This window comes from Chionomys nivalis, chromosome 21 (genome assembly GCF_950005125.1).
Source record: "Chionomys nivalis chromosome 21, mChiNiv1.1, whole genome shotgun sequence".
Taxonomy (NCBI): domain Eukaryota; kingdom Metazoa; phylum Chordata; class Mammalia; order Rodentia; family Cricetidae; genus Chionomys; species Chionomys nivalis.
The window spans coordinates 42,395,658-42,407,020 of record NC_080106.1 but is presented as its reverse complement, the minus strand read 5'-3'; the positions used below and the strand labels follow the sequence as shown (position 1 = coordinate 42,407,020).

The window sequence follows — 11,363 nt, the reverse complement described above, 5'->3', positions numbered from 1 at the left end:
TGGCCCAAGCCGAGGCCTAGACATTGATGAAACCGGTTATTGTGCCCCTGAGAGCCAGACTACAGTGCCTAATGTCAGCACAGGCACTGGCCCCCGCAGGGAGAGTGAGGGCACCGTAGGCCATGGCCCAAGCCGAGGCCTAGACATTGATGAAACCGGTTATTGTGCCCCTGAGAGCCAGACTACAGTGCCTAATGTCAGCACAGGCACTGGCCCCAGCAGGGAGAGTGAGGGCACTGTAGGCCATGGCCCAAGCCGAGGCCTAGACATTGATGAAACCGGTTATTGTGCCCCTGAGAGCCAGACTACAGTGCCTAATGTCAGCACAGGCACTGGCCCCAGCAGGGAGAGTGAGGGCACCGTAGGCCATGGCCCAAGCCGAGGCCTAGACATTGATGAAACCGGTTATTGTGCCCCTGAGAGCCAGACTACAGTGCCTAATGTCAGCACAGGCACTGGCCCCAGCAGGGAGAGTGAGGGCACCATAGGCCATGGCCCAAGCCGAGGCCTAGACATTGATGAAACCGGTTATTGTGCCCCTGAGAGCCAGACTACAGTGCCTAATGTCAGCACAGGCACTGGCCCCAGCAGGGAGAGTGAGGGCACTGTAGGCCATGGCCCAAGCCGAGGCCTAGACATTGATGAAACCGGTTATTGTGCCCCTGAGAGCCAGACTACAGTGCCTAATGTCAGCACAGGCACTGGCCCCAGCAGGGAGAGTGAGGGCACTGTAGGTGATGGTCCAAGCCAGGACACAGAATTTGATATAAGCTTTGGTGGTCCTGTGCCTCCCTGTCTGTACCCTGAAGTCATCATTATCCCTGGCCCCCCCTGGGAGAGTGAGGAGTCCCTGAACACTCCCCTGAGCCACAGGGAAGCATGTGAAGATACTGAGGGCATTCTGCCCAGCCCAAATGAAGACAACTTGCATGGTGAGGAAAACCAGAACCCAGACAGGAGGAGGAGATGGCGCCTCAAAGGGGTGAGGAGGCAAATCCGTCGTCTCTGCTGCTGTTTCTTCTGTTGTCTCCTCACCCCAACGGAAGAAGCCCCAACCCCCAGGTGAGGGACTGGGAGAGGTGGGAAATGGAGTCCCAGTGAGACCGGGTAGACAAGCCCAGTGACTTCTTGTGTATTTCATCTTTGCTTTTGCCGTGGATACGCGGCACCATTTAGAGGACAAGAACCCTAATGTCTGTGACCCTAGAAGGAGCTTTCCCGTTCTGCCCCTTTATATGGATTCTGGGAAAGTTGAGCCTGAAGCAGACAAGCAGAGGATGCAACCAGGGGCAGTGGAGGGAAGGACAGGGGTTTGGGCTTGGGGAAGGGAGATCAGGTTAGGCAAGAGGAATCATGTAGAGTGCTGTGGGACAAGAGGCTAGCCCAGTGGTGAGTCCTGCCTGTGTCAGAGTCACTAACAGAGTCCTTTGCTTGTGTCTTCTTTCAAGGTCTGAAGAACAGGCCTGGGGCCATGGTTCTTAAACCATGGGTCTCGTTCGGCCTGGTGTGGCCTACCAGCCACAAGAGGGGGCCAGGCCAGAACATTATAGAGCTTTGTACCCGAAATCATCACGCCCTGTGGCACATGCTGTGACACGTGAGGACAAGCTCTGTACCCCTCCTCTCCCTGCAGTGGGAGCTGTTAGCTCCCATAAGGTAAGCTGATACTTGTCGTCCCAGCACTATGGCTGGACAGAAAAGCCGGACACAGGGCCACCCCATTTTAAAGAGCCAGCCTTCCAACTTCTGCAATCCACGTTATGCAACTTCATGTTCCACACAACATGGGGTCTTCACCAAGTCGTCCCCTAATTTTTGAAGATCCTTATCGATGAGCAGCTGTAAAGAAGTCCATGTACAGGGCAGAGAGGAGGAGAGAGGTGTGTGGGACAAGGCAAGAGAGAAGAAAATCAGTAAGGCAGAGAGGGGGACAGGGCATGACACTAGGGAAGGAGAGGAGTCTGCCCATAGGAAATTCCAGTTCCAGCCAGGCAGCTGAGAAGAAAGAGATGAGAATGTAGGGCAGGGACAGGGACCTTGGGCGGGCTGATCGGGAGAAACTTCCTGAAGAAGAGACATATGAGATGCAGGGCATGGGTTCCCAGGAGCGGAAGACCATGCCTCCCCAGGGGGTTCAAACCAACCCCTTCCCAGGGTCCTCCTCCTCTTTCTGCTCTAACCAACCTCAGGCTGATCTGGAAGAATCTGTGTCCTTTTCTTCACAGCCTCCTGCCACCAGGGTCCACGCTGCCCTTCCCATGTTCCAGAAGTTCAGAAACTGTGGTAGTATTTTTATCCCAGTGAATGATTCTTTCACTTTGACTAAAATTACAGGACTTTTCTGGCTACTGTGAAAAGGTAACTAGGACTTGAGAGGGCTGTGGAACATCACCGCTGGACAAGGCCAGCATCCTTAGATGGCTTTGTGTCCAGTGATGACATCCGGGGTCTAGATTGGGGCAACAGTCACTGTCATGGAGCTACAAGGTGTCAGCCAGTGTTATTGTGTACATTCTTGCTGAGTGAGGTGTCTGCAGAATTCTCATGGTCACCATGCAGGTTGTGAAGAGCTCTCTGGGTCAGCAAGATCTTCCCAGCTGACAGGGAATCCAGGGTTCTTCTGAGGGGATTATTTGGATCAGTGGTTCTCAATATTCCTAATGCTGCAACCTTTTAATACAATTCCTCATGTTGTGGAGACCCCCCAAGAAACAGTTACCTTTGCTCCTGTTTCTGATCTTAGATGAGCCTGTGAAAGGCTCATTCGATCCCCAAAGAGGTTGAGACCCACAAGTTGAGAAGCGCTGAAGTGATGAATTAGTTTGAGTTCTCTGAGTGTCTTTTTATGGAGGATGAGTTTCTGAAGCCTGGTCTTGATGGAATCCACCAATGAATCGGGTTTTCTTATGACTGCTGAGAATGCTGGCATTGGTCTTTCTGAATATGGGTGTTGTGTCAGCTTAGCAAATAGCAGTCTACTCCCTCGGCCACCGCTGAGCACAGCTTGCACACACAAGTCTCTGTGGCAGCCTACAGTGCCGAACTCTACTGGTGTTGATGGTGCAGTGGGTCAGCAGGTCATCCTGAGGAGGGCTTGACACTTGTCTCCCTGTGTCATGAATCATTTGCCAGATACCCTGGGGCCTTTGAGATAAGAACTTGGTGCAGACAGATACCTATTCTAGCATTCACTTACTGAATTTGCCCATTCCTGCTGTTTCTACTCTATCGCCACTTAAGCGAAAAAGCATGTTACTTAGGGGTCCACAGTTGCAGATGGGGACAGCACATGACCATCCTGATGGGAATCTAGCAATAGGCAGACAGTCATGGCATTGGAGCTGGAGGTGATAGCTGACGCTGATTCTCAAGCAACACAGAGAGAGAGATTAGAGAGAGGGATATATATGTATACACACATAAACACAGACATATATATATAGAGAGAGAGAGAGCGAGAGAGAGAGAGATTAGAGAGAGGGATATGTATGTATACACACATAAACACAGACATATATATAGAAAGAGAGAGAAAGAGAGAGAGAGAGAGAATTATTTGGAACGTGTTTGGTTCTAGAATCCTTAAAGCTCTGTGACCCCTACTGAAACTTCCTTCTTCCAGGCCACACCTCCTGTTCCATATCCAAACATGTTCATCCATGGGGGCCATTCTCATTCAAACTAAGCCACATACTAACCAGGATGGGGACAGGACACTCTTGGGTAGCATCGCCCTGAGTTCTGACTGTTGATGTCCCCACTCTTCTGTTCTCCTTGCACTCTCAGAAAGCAGATGACACCACTGTCTCTCTTGAAAGTTGCAAACCTGCACTTCCATAAAGATGTCTGGAAGACAGAAGAGACCCTTACACTCAGTTTTATCCACAACGAAGTTTCTTTTGTGGAGCCCCTCACCTAGAGGAGCCCTTTTTGCCTCTCTGCACCCAATTGGATGTTTGTGACCACCTCACACAGTCAGAATGGGCTAGATAGTCTCAGAAAAAGAATAACAGGCACACCCCTCAATCCTCATTGGAAGACACAACATACAAAACCATCAGTGGTCTGCCTTATGTGACAATGGAAGCCTGATCACAGTGGCGGCCTGTCAACCAACCCATGCCACAGCCTCTCTGCCAACTTGCTGAAAGAGGTGGGGCATTCAGTGTTGGTGTCTTCCTGCCGCTGACTACCAGACACAGTAGTCAATGTGAACATAAGTCCTGGACCAGTGCAGGGCACCATGGAGTTTAGGGAGTGCCCTGCCAATCAGCTCCTTGTGTTGGGAAAGCCATCTAAGCAAGCAAAGGGCGATTTTCTCAGTTTTCTCATGAGACTTTGGAAAGTGGGGATTAGTAAACTCTGTGTGACTCTGACATCATGATCTGCCTCCTGTCATGGGGAAGCTGAATGGGAGGCAGGTGGGCAGGTGGCCAGAGAATTCAGGCTGAGCACCATGGAAGGTTAGAATGGGACACACATGTCTGGTCAGCTCTCCTTAAGCAAAGGCTGTCTAGCCAGGGACAATGTGAAAGAAATCTGTCCCTACAGACAAGGTTACAGAGTCCATTAGGGACACCATCCAGTAAAGCCAGGCCACTTCCTTTCAAAGACTTGAAGGCAGGGGCTGGAGAGATGGCTCAGCGGTTAAGAGCATTGCCTGCTCTTCCAAAGGTCCTGAGTTCAATTCCCAGCAACCACATGGTGGCTCACAATCATCTGTAATGGGGTCTGGTGCCCTCTTCTGGCCTTCAGGCATACACACAGAAAGAATATTGCATACATAATAAATAAAAAATAAATTAAAAAAAAAAGGTAGCCTTAGGAGCTGGAGAGATGGCTCAGAGGTTAAGAGCACTGACTGCACTTCCAAAGGACCCGAGTTCAATTCCCAGCAACCACATGGTGGCTCACAACCATCTGTAATGAAATATGCTGCCCTCTTCTGGCCTGCAGGGACATTTGCAGGCAGACCACTGTATACTTAATAAATAAATCTGTTTAAAAAAAAAGGGGGGGGGCTGGAGAGATGGCTCAGTGGTTAAGAGCATTGCCTGCTCTTCCAAAGGTTCTGAGTTCAATTCCCAGCAACCACATGGTGGCTCACAACCATCTGTAATGGGGTCTGGTGCCCTCTTCTGGCCTGCAGACATACACACAGACAGAATATTGTATACATAATAAATAAATAAATTAAAAAAAAAAGACTTGAAGGCACCAGCCTCATCTGCCCTTCGGTCGTACCTCAGGAAAGCGCGTGGTCGCTTCTCTGCCCCTTTCAGACAGCAAATCCACACTGCTCATCTTCACACAAGTCAAGAAACCATGTGGTTTGTTTTGTTTTGATTTTGGCCAAACTTCCTGATCCCCAGGCTGCTCACCATGGCAGGAAATGGATAATAACCTTTGGTCTTCCTTACCTTGCAGGCACTCGTAAACATATTCAACCATAAGCTTTTCTTGCTTCCCATACAGAGCTCCAACAGGGGATTGACTACACACAGGGTCAATTATTCATTTGTTCTGTTGACAACATTAGGCTCCTGAGAGCTATCATAAGATGAGAATGTAGCCATGAAATTGCCCTCCTAGTGACAGGAATAACTCACTCCACCAAGTGCTCGGTCTTTAAATGTGAGGGCGTGGGCTCAGAACCAGCTGCCACATAAAAGTCTTGAAGGCCAGTGTGAGCGTTTCATCCTACCTCTATGGAGGCGGAAGGGAGAAGCCCCCTTTTCATCGTTGGACAGGTGGTCTAGAGTTACCGACAAGTCACAGGTTCAGGGAGAGTGTCTCAGGAAGCAAGGTAAGTGTGACACTTGAGAGCCCTCCTACTCACACAGGAGTGGACACAGGCAGTGCTCCAGAAGACACATATGAACCCAGACACACATAAAAGTTGGGAGGCATGAAAAAAAGGGAATAGAAAGAAACATGGGTGAAGGCTTCATCTTTCATAAATGATTGTTCTTATGTGCGGGATCTATTTCTCAACCTGCGATAACTGATTTTTGTCCACAGCATTCTAGCGAAAGGCTCCTGCATAACTGTGGTTTCAACTTCATTTTTGTCTCCTCAGATGACTCTGCTGAAAATCATGGGTCGCTTGAACCTATAAAGAACAGCGGGGTAACCTGTTGTAAGCTGCCTCTGTTGGATAACAGAATGGCAGCTCATAGCTTTGTGTGGCAGCATTTCTCACGATGCCACACTGGTATGGAACCCACTGCTGCTTTTCACTTGATGTTGGCGCATCAGGACTATGTTCTACTCTTAAGAACATATCCCAGGCCTAAAAGAGAAATTTCTCTGTTTATTATTTCTTTTTTCAAGTCATAACCAGTTTTATTGCAAAAGGACCCTGTACATTTATCAATTCTAGTACCTTAATAGCTACCCAACAAGTCATTAACATACAGAAACATGCATCATGAGAAGCAAGTACTATCACCCATCCCTTCTGCACACCGGCAACTTGTCACTCCTGAGCCACAGCGCCCACAGCACTGAGGTCTGTGAACAGTCACTCTCCCCATTCATCCTGAGTGAAAGATGGAATGACTTAAGTACAAATGCAACATATTATAAACAATTTCTTACAAAAAAAGTCACAAATTAAACCAAAGTATTTTACAGAATTTACTACAAAATGCCATAAAAACCGCCTCGACTTAAGCTCTCTCCCCCCCCCCCGTATCCGGCGAGCCAACTGGATGTCTTTGGGCATGATGGTGACTCTCTTGGCGTGGATGGCACACAGGTTGGTATCTTCAAACAACCCCACCAGGTACGCTTCACTGGCCTCCTGAAGGGCACCGATGGCTGCACTCTGAAACCTCAGGTCCGTCTTGAAGTCCTGGGCGATCTCCCTCACCAACCTCTGGAAAGGCAGCTTCCGGATGAGCAGCTCAGTCGACTTCTGGTAGCGACGGATCTCTCGCAGAGCCACGGTCCCGGGCCTGTAGCGGTGCGGCTTCTTCACCCCGCCGGTAGAGGGCGCGCTTTTCCGGGCCGCCTTGGTGGCCAGCTGCTTGCGGGGCGCTTTCCCCCCGGTCGACTTCCTAGCGGTCTGCTTGGTTCGGGCCATTTTCTTTCGCCCAAAGCCGGAGTCTGAGGCCCGTGCTGGGACCGCCGCGCCGCTGTGAGCGCGCAAACGGGAGCCGCGACCGGCGACAGGAACAGAAGATCTACCTCCAACGAACGACCAAACCGCTCTCTCTGTTTATTATTTCATTATTCAATAAATAAATTCCTGTTTATTATTTACTTTATTAAATGTTGACTTGATTTTTATCCTGACCCGTGGGGCAGTATTATACAGGCCCTACATTGTATGGCAGCCAAACTTACAGACCAGCTCATACCTGGCCACAGGGAAGGTGGTCACATGACTTCCAGACAGGATGTCGCCATCCTCAAAAGATTAGGATATGCTAATATTGTTCTGATTCTTTCTTTGCCATTATGGAGATCACCTGGGAAGTGTTAATCCAGGCTACCTGACAGAGCAACCATACTTGCAGCAACTCGTGTGTCAGGATACCTATGTCTTATTGGTAACTGTTTCTGACACCCACAGACATGTCAAGTCTACAGCATGGCCACAGGGACACCCTATGCCGTTTTTTTGTTTTTGTTGTTGTTGTTGTTTTGGGGGAGACAATATTTCTCTGTACCTTTAGAAACTCGCTCTGTAGAGCAGGCTGGCCTGCCTCTGCCTCCTGAGTACTGGATTAAAGGCATGCGCCACCACCACCACTCAGCAAACTGATGCTTTGATTGCATTGACATGAGCAGTCCAGGAAGGAGCTAAGAAGGCCTTCTGGGCTCGGGGTCACATGGTCACAGGGCTCTCATTTGTGGGAGCAAAACAAACACTTTCTGTGATGGGCAAATAAAAAGGAGACATCAAGGGATGTAGAGCTGCCAACCACAGAGGAAAACATTTTTAGGTCAATTAAACTGAAAGAGGCAGAGAACGTGCCTCAATTCAGATGCCCCTGCTCAGCTGTCCAGCCATCAGCATAGGTCTGCCTTAGGAAATTCAGAGACACAAATGACATCAGAACAGCTAGGGAAAACATGAAAACCAAAGCTAAGGAAGCACACTCAGGAGGCAGAGGCAGGAGGATCTCTGTGAGTTCAAGATCAGCCATGTTCACAAAGGGAGTTCCAGGACATCAAAGCTGTTACATAGAGAACCCTTTTCTTGAAGAATCAGAACTCCCCTCCCCCCCCCCCCCGAAAAAGCAAAGGAAGCTTGAGTCTGTACACAGCTTGGTAGGCAAGCATGAGGCCTGACTTCCATGTCCCTCTGTGACAAACAGGAATGGTGACATGTGTTTGGAATCACACCACTGGCAAGGCAGCCATCTGTTGATTACTGGGTCTCACTGTCAAGTGACCCGGTATCAAAAGAAAAAAAAACAAAAACAAAAAAAAACAAACAGTGACTGTGTCTGAGGAACAAACACTGAGGTTCCCCTGTGGCTTCCACATGCACATACACCAAATGAATGTATGTGTGCACACACACACAAGTGCATGCATGCATGCGTATATGTGTAAGAAGAAACACAGAAACAGGAGAGAGAGAGAGAGAGAGAGAGAGAGAGAGAGAGAGTGAGAGAGAGAGGGGAGAGAGAGAGAGAGAATAAAAGATCAATTAAACTTTTGTGGACTGATTGGTGTGTCTCAAAGTGTTTTGATTTTTGATTCTTTGAGACAGGGCTAGCGGCTCATTCTGCAGTTCAGTGAAGGCCCTATGTATCTCTAATGGTGACCTCAAACATTTGCTTGTTCTGCTCTACTACCAACTGAAGACATTACAGGTATTGGCCTCGCTCTTCATCTGTCCAGTGCTACAAATCTGTACCAGATACTGAAGCATGCTGGAGCAACCTCTGTGACTAAGGTGATCCTGAAACCATTTTACAAATTTCATGGAGGGCTTGGAAACAGAGGTTTCTCTGGACTGAACCGTCCAGCAGCGGCTTTGAAATAAATCCTCATTATATTGTTATATTGAGTAGAGAATTTTGGCTTATAGTTCAGACTTATTACTAAATATCTCTTACATTTAAATTAACCTGTTTCTATTTATGTATTGCCATGTGGCTGTGGCTTTACCGGTTCCCTGTTGTCTTGTTTCTCAGGCAGCTGGCTCCAGTCTTTGGACTCCGCCCTTTTTTAATCCCTGTACCTCTGTTTGGCTTCCCCAAACTTGTACCTTTATTCTGCCTTGCTGTAGGCCAAATCAGCTTTATTACCAACCAATGAGAAGAATACATATTCAGAGTGTACAGAATGGTTATTCCATGGAAAGACCTGGCATCAGGAAATGGAAGAAGGATCTCTGGACTCAGAATTAGTGTGGATGCTCTCAACTCATGTTGTGTAGCTTGGGTCCCTCTTAGCAGATATTCACACCGAGAAAGGTGTCAGAAACTAAAGAAATGATATCACAGGATGAGAAGTGTCAGTAGACACCATGGTCACTTCCCAAAGCTCAGAGAGACTAGGGACATAGCCCCTGAGGGCCTCAGAAGAGACAGTCCCTGGTAGAAATGAGAAGGCTAGGGGATGGGCTAACTCTACACAGCCAAACCTCTAGGACATGATGACAGTTCTGACCAACAGGCAGAAAACTTCTTAGTGTTCTTCATCTTGGGTCATCATCTTTTGTCAGGACACAGGCAAAAGTCACATCAACACAGATGAACAGACACCACATAAGCTTTGTCCTGGGGAATGGAATATTGGTTCCACATTCTGAGGAACATCCGGTTTGTGAGAGCCACACAGAGTGACAATTATGGTGAACATGGGGACTAAGAAACCACCAGAACTAGGGACTGTGCTGGGGGGATTCCGTGGTTGGCAGAGTACTTGTCAGACAACAGTGGGGACCTACGTTTGTGTCCCAGCACCCGCATATAATGTCGGTGGCACTAGCACACAGTGGTAATCCCTACTCTTGAGAGTACCCAAACCACACAAAGACACAACTAAGAAAGATAATTACAGACCAATCTTCCTCATGAACATTAATTCAAAAATATTCAATAAAGTACTGGTAAACCAAATCCAAGAACACATCAGAAAAATCATCCACCATGACCAAGGAGGCTTCATCTCATAGATGCAGGGATGGTACAACATACAAAAATGTGTCAGTGTAATCCATCATGAAAACAAACTGAAAGAAAAAAAACACATGATTATCTCATTAGATGCTGAAAAAGCCTCCAACAAAATACAACATCCCTTCGTGATAAAGGTCTTGGAGAGAGCAGGACTACAAGGAACATGCCTAAACATAATAAAGGCAATATACAGCAAGTCAACACCCAACCTCAAACTAAATGGAGAGAAACTCCCAGTGATTCCACTGAAATCAGGAACAAGACAAGGTTGTCCACTCTATCCATATCTATTCAATATAGTTCTTGAGGTCCTAGCTACAGCAATAAGACAACAAAAGGAGACCAAGGGGATACAAGTCAGAAAAGAAGAAGTCAAACTCTCACTATATGTTGATGATATGATAGTTTACATAAGCGGCCCCAAAAATTCTACCAAGGAACTTCTAAAACTCATAAACACTTCAGTAATGTAGCAGGATTACAACTCAAAAAATCAGTAGCCCTTCTGTACATAGATGATAAATGGGCTGAGAAAGAAATCAGAGAAACATCACCCTTCACAATAGCCACAAATAACATAAAATATCTTGGAGTAATTCTAAGCAAACAAGCAGAAGACCTGTATGACAGGAACTTTAAATCTTTGAAGAAAGAAATTGAAAAAGACACCAGAAAGTAGAAAGATCTCCCATGCTCTTGGGTAGATAGAATTAACATAGTAAAAATAGCAATCTTACCAAAATCAAATGTAATGCCCACCAAAATCCCAGCAAATTCTTCACAGACCTTGAAAGAACAATGCTCAATTTCATATGGAAAAGCAGAAAACCCAGGATAATCAAAGCAATCCTGTACAATAACGAAGCTTCTAGATGCATCACAATCCCTGACTTCAAACTCAACTACAGAGCTACAGTATTGAAAACAGCCTGCTACTGGCATAAAAACAGACAAGAGGACCAATGGAACCAAATCAAAGACCTAGATATCAATCCACACACCTATGAACACCTGATTTTTGACAAAAAAGCAAAAATATCAAAATGGAAAAAGGAAAGTATATTCAACAAATGGTTGATAATGAATATCAACATGTAGAAGAATGCAAATAGATCCATAGCTATGCACAAAACTCAATTCCAAATGGATCAAAGACCTCAGCATAAAACCAAGAACACTGAACCTCATAGAAAAGAAAGTGGGAAGTACGCTTGAATG

At 47.1% G+C, this 11,363-nt stretch overlaps 1 protein-coding gene across 1 annotated transcript; it reads right to left on the bottom strand.

The window, feature by feature from the left end:
* Positions 1 to 6,329: 6,329 nt before the first annotated feature.
* On the bottom strand, positions 6,330 to 7,208 carry LOC130863631 (histone H3.3A-like). The gene has a single exon (XM_057753788.1). The coding sequence runs from the start codon at positions 7,085 to 7,087 to the stop codon at positions 6,563 to 6,565; it is 525 nt and encodes a 174-aa protein (XP_057609771.1). The 5' UTR covers positions 7,088 to 7,208; the 3' UTR covers positions 6,330 to 6,562.
* Between the last annotated feature and the right edge of the window lie 4,155 nt (positions 7,209 to 11,363).